Raw genomic sequence first — 17,004 nt, 5'->3', positions numbered from 1 at the left:
CACAGAAAGCTTCATATGCTGCAGTGTTTTCTGTGCTAAGTCCAGCAAGAAATCTACTTCACGTATACAGTTGTTGGTGCCAACTAAGTTTTAAACAGGTAGTGCCATGCTACCATGTCTAGTAGCTGAAATGTGTTCTAGTAGATATTCTCAATCCTTTCTGAGACTCTAAGATGGTCCAAAGTGGTTTTAGAGAGAGTAATTTTAAATGTTTCCTTAATGAACCTTGAAACAGTTTTGTTAATAGAAAACCTCAAGCTTTTCAGAGTGATTCTCTCATTCCCCATAGGAAAAATGAATGACATTTTGGTGTGCTGTTCTCTGTTCTTACACAAGATATGGTCTTATGCTGCAGGTTGTAGAGTCAGGGTTTGGCAGGTACCCCCTAATTTTACCTGTTGTACTTATGGCATTCATTAAAATGGCAAATCTTGAATAGCAGCCAGTAATCCTTTTCAAGTGAATAATGTTCACTTACGACAGAGCTTTACTCAAGAGAAAATGGAGACAAGTTCTGTGGGAAACTGTGTCCCTTTTTTTTGGCTGATTGGAACTGAATACAACGTGGAATTCATTCAGCATTGGTCTTTATTTGCTGCCTATTATCTGATATTTAGATGGAAGTTTTGGGCTTCCAGAATTTGAAGTGCTTCCCATAAAATAAAGACAAAAAGTGAGGTATTGGTATTTTAAAGAGATTCCAGGAGAATAACTTCTAGTCATACATTTTTGTTCATACTAGATACATTTCCAAAAATGTGAAGCGTTAACTTCGAAATAGACTTTGATATGCTGTATATAAGGAAAAAGATTTACTGATTTCTTGCTTTTTCTTTCTACAGCTAGTTGATGTGGAAAAATGGGTATGTGATTCTGTCTTTTATTCACTTGATCCCAAATGTTTCATGTTGCCACTGAGTCTAACCTGTCTGTTTTAATACCCTCTGTGTTCATGACCCTTCAACTTGCATGGCTCAAAAAAAAGAGGCAAATACATGGTCATGTAGGATCTGGTCATTCCTGAAGTGTCATACCAAATTTAATGCTACCACAATGACGTTTGTCTTGTTTAATTTGATTGTAGAATTGTGTAACATAAAAGTATGATTATTGCCTGTCAGTTTTGAGCCTTGCTGTCTAATGTTGTAACTCCATTCTGTAACCCACCCTGTCTTTTCCAGTATAGACACTGTAATCCTAAAATGCATGACAGTAAGATAGTTAATACTGATAAATAACGTGTGATACTGTATCTAGCTGCTAATAATATACATAAAGAATATTTAATGATGGAGAACAGCTGCTACAGAATAATCATTCGTAGATCTTAGCAAATAAAGTCAAAGCACAGTTCCCTGCTGAATGTGTTGTTAAGGCCTTTCCTAATGTGTCTGTGTATACCATGCATATTTGTTTGAGCATCTGATATAACTCTCCTATATGGGACATTTATGTATGTTTTTCTCCAGTGTAATCTTTAACATTTGCATATGTATGAGTTAGTGGTCATAAAGGTGTGCGTAGAATTGTTTGTTCACGTTTAAAACATTAGAAGCATCTCTGACAGCTTGGACCACAGTAGGCCTCCTTGGTTTCTTAATACCCTATTTGAACTGCACACAACCAGAAACAAGCTCAGACATCCTTTGGTATATGGCCAATAACACAGCTAAAGCACTGATCTCACTTTATTTCAGCCAGACATTATAGAATTTTAATCTGTGATTATTACATGTTTATAGAAGTAATGACTCAAGTTATAGCTTGTGTGAGACTTCTGTAGGTAAGTAGACTAACTGGCGGTTCAGGCTATTGAACACCCTTTCTACTCATTTATTCATGTCTATGTCTTGTGATATATATGTATGTAGATGTTTGTAATATTTATTAAACAATAACTGTAGTTAAGTCTTAACTTTAGCTAATTGCATGAGTATGACAGCATATTTGATATTCTATCTGATATTGGTGACAACCAGCAAATTTTTATATGAATTTATTCGGAATGTTTTTAAGTCGTACAGATGGTCAGGTTGTTTTGTCACTTTGTCCACCTTTTTAATTGCAAGTGAGAGTTTGGTTCTAAAACTTTAGATTCTGTGTTTTCATTCCTATGAAGAATTTTACTATAAGGAGAAAAACAGTAATAAAGAGGAAGTTCAGTAGTATACAGGCACCAGGCCTCAGACTTCATGATGCATGAAGAACTGTAAGCCAGATGTTTATTGGTTACACTCTGGCGTGGCTTGGTGTTGACTGAAGCATTCAAAGAATGTGTTCCTGGAAAATACAGTACTATAGCTACAGGAATAGCAGTATTACCTGCAAAAATAGAATCTGCTTTTCTTTTTTTTTTTTTTTAATTCAGAATTTAGTAACATCAAAATCTTATGCTTTGGAAAGACTGCTTCACAGAAATGTGTCCTGAAACCATTTTAAAAGGAAATGACAGCAGAGGTAAATCTTACATCAGCTAAAGACTTCTAGTAGACTAATTCTGTAATCCAGTCTACCTCCTATCTGACAGCTATGGAGTGCGTGCTGGCTTTACTTAAAATATGAAATCACCCTATCTCAGATGAGCCCCAGTTTGCCCAACTTTTAATCCCTTTTGTAATTCCAGACTGTTACCAGAGATCTGTGGTGGGCTGCAGATGGATGTACTGAATTAATGCAGTAGAAGGCTGGCTGTTGCACAGCTGCATTGTCACTGAGGCCAGGCACCTCATTCTAATACAGATATTTCTTCATAAGCTATTTTCTAGTGTAGAACACTCAAGATTACTGCATGTATGTTCAGTTATATCTGTGTATCTGTGGACACCTTGAAAGCCTAAGCCTAGAGCCTAAGTTAGGCCTCATGTCAAATTAGTTACCGAATTAATAACTGAACCTTGCTGCAAGCAGTTTCATGCCATTTAAAGCATAGCTAAAGTCATCCACTTCTGAGCAATTCCAGCCTGTAAAGTGTGCTAACAAAAAATTTTGAAGGAATTGCTCCAATTCTGCTGTGTTTCTGGTAATTTTGTTCCAAAATCTTTATTCTACTGTAAGGCATGTGCTGGCAGTTGAAAGTGGGTAAGAATTAAATGGGCTTAAGATATTCCTTGAACATGCTTTTTCCTTCTGCCTCTCAGCAGGTGTGACTGAGGGCTTGTAGCTCTGCTTCAGTGCAGAATCATACAGATTAGTTTAAGACAGCTCACCAAATGTAAAAAATAATGAAAGTAAGGCTTACCTTTTCCATCCAAGCCCCCATTTAATATTTGAAAATAGCTTTTTTGCTTTTAATGAAACTACCAAGGTGGGGGAAAACCAACATTTGATTTAAGGGATTTACTAAATTTCAACTGAAAGTTAGAAGACACTGAATATATCTGTTTTACAGAGAAAATAACAATAATGAAATAAGCTGAAATTGAATAATGCATAGTGAAAGGAATTCCTTTCAACCTGCCTGTCATTTTTTTCTTTTCTAATGTATTTATGAAATAAATGAAATAATTTTAAAGTGTCAGTTGCTGTGAATTAGCAACTATTGCTGTTTTGAGATTTTGAGATTTCAGAGTAGGTGCTGTACACTCAAGGCACATCCATTCTCATAAAAGCACCTGAATGTCTGTCTTGACTTCCATAACAAGTGCTAGCACAGTAACAATTCGCTGTAAGGAGTGGGAATTTCCTAGGATATCTGTGGTTTCCGAAACCTAGCCTTTTCTACCTGTTTGGCTATATATGGTTGGTAAATTACTTCTTTGAAAATTTGCCATTAAGAGCCATTGAGAATGACTGTCTTCAAGACAGATTACTCTGAACAGCTTTTTACCTGAAGGGAAACCAAATGTATTGCTTCTTAAATTTAGAGTGCAAGGATTTTTTTCATCCTTATATTGGCTAATGGCTAAGCTGTGGTAACTATAGCATTGTAAGGTTGTCTGTAACTTTTAAATAGACAGAGGAACCACTTCTGCTGAAGGTAATGGTTAGTCATTTTCTCTTCCCCTCAAATAGTTATTGTGTTAGCTCAGTTTTATGCCACTTGTAAAACTAATTTTTGGTTTCTTTGGAGAAAAGAAACTTGCAGAGTATGGAAACACGCTTTTGAAACTTCAAAAGAATTGCTTTCATTACAGAGAACTCTGGGTTGAGATGTGAATGAATTCTGGCTTTGAGGATAGTGTGGACTGGATAAATATAATAAGAACAAGTGGATTTTGACTAGGGGAACAAGCTAGGGTTGCTGTAGAATTTGCTTTACAATCAGTGTGATTTTTCAGTCATTAAATTAATTATCTAAGGACTTTTTTTTTTTTTCACACTAAGTTCATTTACTTTAACAGAGATTTGTTTTTCAGATTACTATTGTTGAAAAATATGCTAGTTGTGTACAAATATTTCATCCCTTATTTTTAATAATTTTCAGTGAAATTTTAGCCGTAACAGACTACAGAGGTGACTCAATGTAGGGAATAATATTAGCAGTGTTGACATAGTATCACTCAGTTATTCTCTTACAGATCTTGAGGGGAAAATCGGAGGAGATAGCACTGTATGGTGCTAAATGCCCAGGCATATTGAAATTAAGTGACTATGGAAATACTGCTTAAAATGCCTCACCTACAGCTACAGATTCAACCACATTCCATCCTTAGTGTACTGTATATTGTAGCAGATGCTAATTGCAGTGCAAGTCTGATTCACATCATCAAGAGAAAGTAATACAAACATTTTCTAAGTACACTTTCTAGAGGAAATCTCTATGCAAATCTGACTGAAACTTACTTTACTAGAATAGTAGCATTTCCAACTCTATAGTAGGATTCTGTTGGTATTTCTCCTTCAGTCCATGTTATAGATCTGAGAACTTCAAGCTGTGTTCTGTGCATCAGTAGTCATTACTGTGAATTGCAACAAACTGTCTACTTTCAGTTTACTTTTTTCAGTGCTTCTTGATTAGGTTAGTGTAAAGATCTGATATTTCTGTGTAAGCAAATACAATACTACAAGAATAGTATAAAAGTCACAGCAAGGAGATAATATCTAAATTAAATTGATTTTAAAATTAATCTTGGAAAGCATTCCAAATAAAATAGCATTACTATTTTGCTCTTTTCATCTCACCAGAGAGTCCAAGAATTAAGGTGAAATTATGGTAATTTTGAAGGTGTTTGAACAATCATAGTAAGTGATATGCTACCCAAAAGCTGTCCAAGGAGTGAAATAATACCCCAAACAGCTGTAAGTATTTACATTAACAACACATCCTTAGTGTCGTCAGATAAAGCTTCAATAAGTTTAAAATTTTATTTATTAAATTTATCTTTAGAGAGAGAGAACAGTTAGGATCATGGATAGAATGATAGATGTTATGTGCCTCAAATCTAATAATTTGAAATCCTGCAAAGGTTGATTTTTATTATTTTATTTTAAGTCATCTTCCAAGTCGTACGGATAATGTGGCTGCTGAGTGCTGAGTTTAGTTCCTCCACAAAGATGATATTTGTGTGACACTTAGCACTCATGTAGGCATTTGTCCCCAAAAGATCAGACAGCATATGCAGCTGAAGACTTAAGTCAGTGAAATATAATTATCCAGTTGTTGGTAACACTCAGCTACCAGCCCAACCTGTGAGGATAACTTTTGAGAAAATTGGATGCTAGAGAAACAGGTGTATATAAAGCTCGCAGCATGTTCTGATTTCTTGAACGAGTGAATTTTATAGGTGAAATGGTGTCTGCGATGCATTTAGTCATCAAATTTGCATTGATTTCAGTAGGACAGGATTTAACAGAGACACTTATCTGTAGTCCAGAAATACTTCAGAAGTCAAATTATTACCTTGCTTCTGAATACTCAGTAGAGAACTCCAGTGGATGGTGTTCTGTACTTAGCTCATAACTGGTCAGTTCTTCAGATACTGAAAACACTTTATGTGTTTATGCTGTAGACAGCATAGGGTTAGCAAGTTATTTAGACTCCTAATTATAGTCATGGCAGAGAATCAAACACATCTGGTGCATAGTTGGACCCATCCTACAGAAAATGATAGCTTAATAAATTGCAATCTAGGAATGACTGTCTCTTCCTTGACTGTAAAGTAAGTCTGCACAACTACCTGAAATCTACGTGGTGAAGATAAATCTTACCCTTAATAGCTCTTAAGACTGAACTTGTTTATAATAGTGTTTCATACTGAATATTGCATATATATGTGTGATTTGTTAGGCGTGTAGAATGTCACATTTCAAATGTCAAATATGACCAAGTTTCATTGTCATCAGTGCAGCTCCACTGATGGAGTAGGAGCTTTGTGTATAACTAAAATTGCGTGTCCTCACAATTTGATTTCTTATCTTTAGCTAAGTGTTGAACTGTACAGCAATTATTTGTTGTACTTAGTGACTGTATTGGTTTGTCTTATCACTTTAACGCTTTGGTGTTAGTGTTTGGCAAAAATACCTTTCAAGAGTAAGAAATTTCAAGTTTTACATCTGTTCTGTCTGTTTAATTTTCAAACAGGCATTCTGAATTGCTGGTGTTAGTCAGAAACTCATGTGCTCTCATGTTGAGGTACAGAGAGCGAGTGTGAAGAAGCAGAAAGTTTTTCAGAGGACGGAGTTTGAGAAATTTCTTACGCAACAAACTGTTGTCTACCTGAAGTGTATATTTTCTGTTGTTTTGTTTTGGGGTCTGGGTGTGGTTGTTCTTTTTTTTTTTTCTTTTGTTTTTGTTTTTTTAATAACCCCAAGCTGAGAGTTAATGGTTTTCAAAGTAAGCATTTTCCTTTATCTCAGAAGGGATTTGTCTAAAAACCTTGGAGACCGTTCTTACAGAAGGATGTGACAGGAGTACCTGGAACCCTCTGCCCCATTCGTTTTGCTGGTAGCTGGGCAGCTCAGGCCATCACAGTTCATGGCACGTAGTTTCTAAGGCTTGGACTAAAGTTTCACAGGTGCATTCTCTTCACATTTGTGGAAAAAACTTGCATTTAAGTGTTTGCCATGAAGAGAAAGCATCTTTACAATTAAATTTCTTTCCCTGGTGGATTTGAAGCAATAGGTGGATATATGTGTTTGGACTTCCCTCACCCACTGTTGTCTTTCAGGTTTTCTAGCTTAAGGGGGACTGCTCATGGCACTTTCCGTCTCTAAGAATGACGTGTAAATGATCTTTAAAATTATTAAGGAACCAGAGTAACTCTAAAGAACATGATATGACAGATGTAAACACATCACAATTGTTTCTTTCTCATTTCTTACAGTTCATTTAGTATGTCAACTGAAGAGAATGAATTGTTAAATCTGGTCTTCCAAAAAATCCAGCACAAGAAGCTGCTGCATCATTTTAGTAATAAAGAGAGAAACTGTTCACTTTAAACTGAAGCTAGTTAAGAGATTACAGTGAAGCAATTAAAACAAATTACGTTTCACAGAAGGACTGCTGTTTAATGTACTTGAGATATGAAAAAGCAGTGGGGTTGCCTAGCTCTCAGAATAAAATTTCATAGATGAATGACAGCTGGAAGAGACTCAGGTCTTTGATCTCCTTGATAAACTGGCAGCATGTTGCCAAATGAAATTCAGTATTGACAGATATAGGAAAGGTTATATTAGAATGAATCATGTAATTAACTTGTTTCTATATTAATGAGTTTACACACACACCCCCCACACTGCAGACAGCTCAGCAGAGCCTTCTGGTTAGTTTTCGGAGCCACCAAGTGAAAGCAAACAAAATATTGGGGTGACAAGAAATCCTTGCTTCATGGGGATAGCGGAGAGGGTGCATAATCTTTAGTTTTGGTCAATTTGTTTCCAAAAGTCTAACAAACAAATAGACCTAGAAGACTTTTAAGAAGGGAAGTCTTTGAATGTTTTGAGATCATTAGATGATCCTTTTTTTTTTTTTTTTTTTTTAGCTAGAACATCTTGTACATCTTTGAGTACAGATACTTCTGTTTTAAAAGCATATATGAAATGAAAGCACCCAGTCTTGCTTGGAAGCTCTCCAGTTAGACTCTCTTTTCATGTGGAATAAAGATTTGCTGCCAAGCTTCAGTCCTCAGCTTCAAACTTTGTGATATCAAAACCTGAACTGATGAGGTCAAAAGAGGAAAAGGTGGCCATAGAACTCTCACAAAGAAAAACAAAACACTGCATGTAAGATAACTTATCACTGTCCTTTTATTCTTGAGCACCTCCATGAAAATTAACCTACAAATTTCGCGATCTTCTGACATCAGTCATGTGGTACTGAATTAATTTTTTTTTTAACCACTGCATCAAATATTAGTAATGTTTTAATTTTCTTAATTTACTATGCATTTACATAGGATATGTTACTACAGTAGTGGTGTTGCTCTCCAGCACTGCGCTTTGAATGCAGGGATTTGATGATCAGGCGTGGCTCCTGTTTTACTTGTACTATGTTTTATCTTTAAGCAGTAAGTGTTTGATGTGCTACATTATTTAAAGTAAAAAAAAAAAATATCTGGGAAAACTGTTGCATAAAAAAATGTTGAAGCCTTGTTCTGAGCAGCTGTTTTGCTTTCTAACATGAGCTATAATTATGCTAATTGCAATGACAAATGTTCCTTTTAAATGTGGTTTGTAGTTCTGTGTATCCCACTCACTTCTTCAGGGGAAACAAATCCCATTTTTAAGCACCCTGAAAGCAAATATTCATTTCACATTTTCTCTTTTTTTCCCCTTCTCATGGCTCTACAGAAATTTATGATGAAGGTAAGCAAGTTAAACATTTAGTATTATACTTTCTGTGAATTCCTACAATTAATTTCATCACTCTTTTTCTTAACATCAGCATCAAACTTGCCTTCACTAAAATACGGAATTTTGTAAAAATTTGGTTTTAGAAACCACAGTGACTCTAGTATGGATTGGGCTTGTGGTTTATTTAAATCATGAAGGACCAGTGGCAGGCTCCTTTGTGGAAAGAGGACTCTGGGGCGGCTTCTCTACTTCTCAATTCATTCTTACCCTTCCAGTGAGAATGCAACACTATCTGGTAAATAGGAAATCTCGAGACAATGAAAAAACAACAACAGTCCCAGTAAAACATTTGGCCATTTTGGAAAGCAGGGACGGCACAGTGTTTCTTCTGTTGTAAGAATGCTGTTGTGATGGTATGGTATCAGTGGGGTAAGTGGGAAGCCCTTGGGCTGGGTGTCACTGTCCCTTCACTGCCTCAGGTTAGTAAGCATGTGCAGGAGCTCTGCTTCTGAGTGGTTTTATTTATTGTTTTATTAAGACCATGACAAGGCACTTAGTGAACCTCTGAACCTTTTGAATAACTGGCAATTGAATAATTGGCTGTGATTTTGGCCAAGATATGTTGGTTATCTGTTTTCTACTTTTGTTTTAGTTATCAATATCTATTCCCAATTCCTCTTCTAAAATGATTTGGTTTCTCTTTTCATCCCCTTTTTTAGAGTTTGCTGTTCTGTGGTAGGGTCTTCATTGTCACTCTCCAAAAGGGAGAAATTCTGGGCTAGATAAGCATTGCTATTTTAAGGGCTGGATTTAATGATGTCAGATAAATTTTCTTAGCATGACTCCTCTGCTGATCCATCTTTTCTTCCCACTTGGCTGTCGGTCTTATTCTTTATCTGTGAGTTTCTTTCTCAAGTGACAAGGATGATTCACATTCCTTGTATCATACAGCAACAGAAAAGGCTTAGGCACAATCCTTAACCTGTGAAAAATGCCTCCCTCCTCCGGTTATTTAGCTTTAAAATAACCAGGAAGATTTTTATTAATTCCTTCTCTCTGCTATGCAGTGAAGGAGGAGGTGTATGGGGGAAGAGAAATCTTCACTAGGCTCAGGGAGAAATCAGTAAATTTTATCCTCTTGGGCAATTTTTTCCAAACTGCTGAAAGTGCTTGAGAGTAGGAGTTTGTAATGGAGGTGTTGCCTCAGATGTAATTATAAATGTTTGGTTTACATAGAAGTCTGAAAACAGATGCTCAATATTATTTATTTTTGATTTTAGTGCTCTATCTGCTTTTCATTGATGTGAAGTTACCCTTTGCTGGAAAAATGATAACATAAATACAGTGTTGGAAATATTAATCATGAGGTATATTTGAAGTGCTTCTAATTATGTGGCTGTTTATTCTGCCTTCCTACAGGTCAATATTGGCAAAATTGGGATCATTTAACATGGTGCTCCACAAATGTTTATCATCATTGCTAATGATTCTAGTCTTTTTAATATAAATAGTAAAATATCTGTGTGCTCTTAACAGAATAAGACATACTCATGATTTTTATTGGCCAGTTGATTTATTCAGATTCAGATTTTTATGTTTATATAAAACATAATTGCACATTGTTATGCAGCTTTTAAAGAAGACATTCTCAGGAAACCTATAGGTTAGCTAAACTCTTTTTCTGTTCTTTGGCTTGGCACTACACATAAAATAGGAGTTAACAGCTGATCATGTCAATGAAAGGTTTTTTTCTTTTTTTTTTCTTCTTTTTTTTTTCCTTTTTTTTTTTTTTTAATTTATTCTTTTCTTTTTTTCACAGTGGCCATCATTATCTAGAAGTAGGTACCAGCAGAGTCATCAGTCATACCTGAATATTTGCAGCACTTGCTGTTTGGTAGTGAATTCCATGAATAAAAGTCGATCGACTACATAATGATTTAAAAGTTAGATGTAAAGACTAGAATATGCATAGCATATATAATGTCTTGATAGATTCAACTGCCTGTTTGTTATTCCATTGTAACATGCTCTGTAGGCTACAGGGAGACAAAGAGGTTTTAGACTGGTTTGAATTTGCCCTTTGGTGATACTGTTATTTGATACAAGGAGGGTGAAGGAATATATTACCACAATGCTGCATGTCAGCGAATTGATTTACTTTGCATCTTTAAGTTCTAAGTTTGGTGCCATCAACTGGAAATGGCGGTAATTGAAGAAGGGTCTCATTAGCATTTTTGGTAGAAGAATTCAAGGCTTCTGGGCCTGGATGCTGCTACTTTGGAAATTCTGGGTTTTTTTGCATGACAAGATTTTTAAAGAAAATGGATATATCTTTGCGCAAGAAGCACACGTAAAACTGCTTGGCTCACACTCTCTAGCTTTGTTTGTAGTCTTTACTGCTTGCAGCATTTTCAAATTCTCCGATGCTGCTGGAGATGTAATTTCCCAGCATTGCTGTTCCACATGTGAATTGTTCAGTTTTGCCTGGCTAATCTTGTCTAACAAGCCTTTTAGCTGTGTTCCAGAGTTACTTCACAAGTTCTGCAGTGACTCAGCCTGTTTCTATACATTCTGTTTTCACTGCTGCTTGGGTTTTTCTGGGCTCTTTGGCCAGCATTCATCCCATAAAAATGAAATACCTGACTTAAAGCCATGGATATCTTAAGCCCCCTGTGTAACCACAAGCAGGAGCATAGGTATCATCAAAGAATTGCTCAGATTTTAGGAGGGCTGAATTACTGTCCAAAAGTGCCTTTTTCTCTCCACTGGCTATTTAATTGCCTTGGGCTAAATTATTCTGAGTTTGTGTTTTGTTATTAAGAAATTCTTTTAGCTTTTCATAAACTGTTTCTGATCATGCTGATATAAAGAAAAATGAGCCTTCCTGTGTTTTCCAGATGGCTGTTGCCTAGTAGTAGAAAGAAGCTCTTGTTAGTCATCTGAAGTTGTGTTCAGTGTGAAAAAATTAAGACTGTAATATAATTGTGATGAATAAGACATCCCATTAAACACTTGCCTAATTCTAGTCCACTTGCATCATTGCTGCTGTTTTTAGAGAAATACTGGCCTCTATCAGCATTGGTCTGGAACAAATTAAAAGTTGCATATTAATAATTAAATTAATAGATGAGTAGATTTTTTTTTTACATTGCTATGGAAACATCATTTTTGAGCATCCTTTCCTCTACAGAAATTGTTGTAACATCATGCAAATATTTGTGTGTATAACCACAGCGAGATAGTGAGACATCCTTCCCTCCTATTCCTCCCAGTTCATTTTAGTCTGTTTCCAGTTTCTTTCACTTCATTGCTAATTCTGCTGTCATGTTTTCCTTCTCCTAAGTGAGGATTCAAAAGCTTTCAAGATCTACATTTATTCCACACCCTTACAGCACTTTTCATTCTGTGTTGCAGATTACTAAATGGGAGCCTTTAATTTGCTTAGAGAATTATGTATCAACAGAGCACATGTTCCTTATTGTGCACTTGCGGTTTTCCTCTAAAGAACTGGATCAGGTTAAATACTTGTATTAGCCTGTTGGTTTAAAAATTTTCATCAGCCTCTTGGAAAAAGGCATTGATGCCAACAGCCTTACATCTCTAGTCTTGACACAGGAAATTTCTGATTGGGAACAACATAGTCCAGGGCCTAAATTTACTTTTACTCAGAATGCATGGTAGTTGATTTTTTTTCAAGCCAATACTTGTGATCAGACACACATTTCCTTTCTCTTACTAATGGATCAAAACACAATTTCAGAATGTAATGACTGCTCCTGGAATAAAATTTGACAGCCCCAACATGAGTCTCAGGGAAGGGACTTTGAGAAGGTTCCATCACTGCTCAGTGCATTTTAAGTCTGTTACAACAATGAATTCAGTAAGCATTGATTTCCCAGTTGGCTTTGGCAATAAAGTGTTAATTTAGGTTTTGTTTCAGAGGCTTACTCCATTTTAATGAAGTGTAAGTACTCAGTACTTTAAAGGACATTGTTTTACTCTGTCCTGGTGTATACACATGAAATGGCCACTTAAAATCCTCTCTGAAACTTTTAATTTTATTTTGTAGTATTTGCCTTGGAAAACATTTGTGAAGAAAAGCAGGACCATGCTTTTACTGTACAGCTACTCTCACGTTAAAAATTTTCAGTCCCATGAAAGTAGTTGTGGAGTATTTTTTTAGAAATGCATTCAGAGCAATTACTTTAAATTACATGGATTGTATTTTTGAAGGATTTACTACTGATGTCTTACAGCTTATTGTTTCACTTGCTTTTTTTTTTTTAATTTTTTAAAGTCCATCAAAATTATAATTCCTTACAATCTAGTCTTTCTAATGTCATGTTCTCTGTATCACGTGTTACTAATTCAATTCTGCTGTTATGGATTCATCATGGAATTAGGCAGGAAAAGCCATTACATAGTTCTTAAAAACTCACTGTGTTATCTTGTATGATTTTCAAGAGAGTGCGCTTCAATTCCTGTGTTCTTGGGACACATTTCAGTATTTCATGGGTAACTAGAATTTTCTGAATAGTCATGTGCTAGACACAGTGGCTGTCAGGCTTTCTGAAGCATTATATTTCTAAAAAATGACAACATTCGGAAGGCTTTGTCTGTACATGCACAAAACACTGAAATAACTATCCTGTTTATTTACATGCTTTCGTATGCTTGACTTTCTCTGGTACCTTCCTGAAGCTCACAGCTTTTTCCCTTTTCATATGTTTGGAGATTGTGTAGACCTGTGAAGAAAAAGTCAGCAAAGAAATGTTGGCATTCACTTGCAATAGAGTACTCATTGGTTTTAGAAACGTTTTTTTTTTTGTAGTGGAAGTAAGTCTGTTCCCTTGAAAAGAAGGGAAAGGTAATGGCTGTTTGACTCAAAATCTGCTTGGATGCCGCAGGGTATTCACTGCTCTCTAAAAATTCTTATCTAGAGTTTCCCAGAAGCACAAATGGCTCCAAAACACTTGTTCCATGATTAATTTCCTGCAGCTTCTCATGTATGGCCACGAGTGTACCAGTGGAGCCATGGGCACAGTGCAAGTGCTACTGTGTGAATCAATGTCAGTGAAATACTTGTTTTAATCTGTTAGATAGTTGCATCTGCAGTTGTGTATATATAAAATTGTAGAGATATGAAGGGTTTGTTGATTATGTATAACTTATCTGACTGCAGGATTGGTATTTGCAGTAAAATATATAATTCTTAATTCAATCTAATTATAAATATTTCATGTTAGCTGCTTCCATCATTTGCACGTTTTACTAGATAGTTTGTAGGTTGCAATTTTTAAGTTCTTTTTGGCATTCTAATCCTCTTTCTATTAAGAAAACAAAGAAAAGAAATATTTCCTAATTTTAACTTATTTTCCTCCTTTATTTTTGTTTCAAGATTTTTACATCAAATTATGCAGCTCAGATCTTAGTAGTGTGTTCTCATTGCCTGGTCTAACAATGCATTGAACTTTAAAGCGGTTTATATATTTTGAATGCTAATTTCTTCAGCTCTAGTTGTTGTTGTTGTATTCTGAATTGCCTTTGCTTCAGCAATGGCTTTTGGGTAATGAGATGACTCTGAATTGATCTTGCATTCCAGCTGCAGAAATATTAGACTAGAGGTGGGCATTTTAGATACAAGCAGTGTGAATTTGCCCTATATGCTTTCAGTTTCAATTTATTGACTGTAGTGTTTACCAGTTCTGAAGGCTGTTCAAGTCCTAGTCTAAATCCCAAATTTTTGGAAGATAAATTGAGAAGAGTTTTGCGTTAATATAATTGATACTACTGAATGACATAGCTTGTAGAACTTCAATGTATAAATTCTTCTGTGAACACAAATGCATTTTTCTCCAGCCTGGTTTTATGCAGGGAATCTATTGTCCAAATTAGAAATTACTCTGAAAATTAGGAATAAAAACATAGAGCAAATAAGACTTGTGATAAATAATGGGGTTGTTTAGAAAGTTCCTTCCATTAGAATGCCATTCATATATTTGTGCAAAAATCTGTGGGTATTATGGATTGAATTAGTCAGGATTGTGGTTTTCAAGAAGTCTTACTTGCAGTATCTTCTGAAATATTATTATTATTTGAATATTACTGGAAACTTGGTGAAACTTCAGTGGCACACCTCATCTTGGAATGTTACATCTTTGCCATAGAAGTCCAATTGTTAACTTTTAAATTTATTTTATTTTTAACGAGGAAGAATTTCAATTCTCTAAAACATTCTGCGTAGGAGTGGATTATTTTGAAAATCAAAGACACTCAGTGGACAATCATGGCCCAACAGCTACTTACTATGCATTTTCTGGCATAAAGATAAAAGCTGAGTGTTTAGTTATGAAATGAGCCTTTAAAAAAGGAAATTAATTTCTAGGTGTGTACATATCCTGGGAGGCAGGCTCCAAAATGGAAGGCAATTTCATAGTACCAGCTTTCTCTTCCAGTCTCTCCTGTGTTTTTTCCGTGTTTCATGTTTTAACTTTCTCTCTATGTGGACAGCTTGATTATAATTGCCTCTCAGAAACCTTTAATTGGAAAATACTTGAAATGTTTTTTGCAACTTTTTCTTTTCTCTCTAAAGCAGAAACAGCAAACTTGTGTAGCTTTCTTTTTATAATGGGTAAAATAATTTTGGTTAAAAAAAAATTACTTAAATCCTCTTGTGAAAAATTATCCAAAAAACCACCGTCCCATTTTTCACGAAAGTGATTGAAATTTTTTTGAGCCAATCTTTCTCCTGTTTGGCTGCGAGTAAGCATTTAACAAAATAGGTGCTAGACAGACAAATCAATATGGCCAAAACAATGGCAAGCTAACATAGCTTTGATTTTGGCGATCATGCTGTTCCTCTTACCTTTTGTACAACAGGCAAACAAATCTGTGTTAGATATCAAATTTATGGCTGGTAAGATGATAATTTTGATAGAAATATCAGGGAACTTTCAAACTTTTGTCCATATTAGTGAGTTTGGTTGTGTAGATATGCCCACTTTATGTTGATAAAGCTTCTGAGCAAATCTGAAGTGTTGGTAAGGCAGTGTGTTCACAGGAATTTTTCCCTTCTTCCCCAGCGTGATGAGCAGCAGACATTCAGCATTCATCTTCGGCACAATGGGCCTGACATTATCAAATGTCTCATTCTTTCTCTGTGCCTTTGGAAAAAGTAATGGTAGTAATGGTATTTCAAAGCTAAATCTCCATGTTTTACTGTCAAGACTGTGTCTGTGACAAAGACCATGACTTTTATTCTTTTATAATAAAAATCATGCCATTCGGTCTTCCAGAGGGATTATTGAATGTGCCTGCCTGCATTTTGACTGCTATGCAGTTTGTTCAAAGTCAAAATATACTTTGTGTCCATCAGGATGCTCTCTTCTCAATAAAGATAAAAACCAGAAATTCCAGGCAGTTTCTTAAAAGTGCTGAAATTATTATTGCTGAAATTATTATTTTTTTGAAGTGCTTGTTTTTTCATTCCTATTTATTTTTTTTTTTTTCTTAACCAAGTAACTCAAAGATCAACAAATATTATGCTAATGGATAAGAGATAAGGAAGGACAACAAGTAAATAAGGAGGGGAAATAATTTCACTGAATTTCACTGAATTTCTAGAGTTGGAAGGGACCATAGAGATCATCTAGTCCAACTCCCCTGCTGAAGCAGGATTGCCTAGAGCTAGAGCATGTTACTCAGGACTGCATCCAGGCGGGTTTTGAAAATCTCCAAAGAAGGGGACTCCACAACCTCCCTGGGCAGCCTGTTCCAGGGCTCCGTCACCCTCACCGTGAAGAAGTTTCTCCTCATATTTGAGTGGAACCTCTTATGTTCCAACTTGTGCCCGTTGCCCCTCGTCCTCTCGGTGGGAACCACTGAAAAGAGTCTGGCTCCCTCCTCCTTCAACCCTCCCTTGAGATACTTGTAGGCGTTGATAAGGTCTCCCCTCAGCCTTCTCTTCTCCAGACTAAAGAGTCCCAGCTCTCTCAGTCTCTCCTCATAAGGGAGATGCTCCAATCCCTGAATCATCTTTGTAGCCCTACGCTGGACTCTTTCTAGTAGTTCCCTGTCCCTCTTGAACTGGGGAGCCCAGAACTGGACACAGTACTCCAGTTGTGGCCTCACCAGTGCAGAGTAGAGGGGGAGAATGACTTCCCTTGACCTGCTGGCTACACTCTTCCCTATACAACCCAAGATACCATTGGCCTTCCTGGCCGCAAGAGCACACTGTTTACTCATTGTTTATTCTTTTATAATAAAAATCATGCC

The 17,004-nt window shown here is 36.0% G+C and overlaps 1 protein-coding gene across 5 annotated transcripts in view; it reads left to right on the top strand.

Moving 5' to 3' along the window:
- The window catches only part of RYR2 (ryanodine receptor 2 (cardiac)), a 408,602-nt gene that overhangs the window by 146,037 nt on the left and 245,561 nt on the right, over positions 1 to 17,004 (top strand). For 4 of the 5 annotated variants that reach the window (XM_014950613.1, XM_014950612.1, XM_014950611.1 and 1 more), the window contains exons 4-5: positions 843 to 863; positions 8,728 to 8,742. In XM_014950613.1, the coding sequence (XP_014806099.1) occupies positions 843 to 863; positions 8,728 to 8,742 (36 nt within the window). The remainder of the gene's footprint in view (positions 1 to 842; positions 864 to 8,727; positions 8,743 to 17,004) is intronic. The other variant, XM_014950610.1, reaches the window with a different exon arrangement.

This window comes from Calidris pugnax, unplaced genomic scaffold, assembly GCF_001431845.1.
Source record: "Calidris pugnax isolate Ruff unplaced genomic scaffold, ASM143184v1 scaffold24, whole genome shotgun sequence".
Taxonomy (NCBI): Eukaryota; Metazoa; Chordata; class Aves; order Charadriiformes; family Scolopacidae; genus Calidris; species Calidris pugnax.
This window is presented reverse-complemented; position numbering and strand designations above follow the sequence as displayed.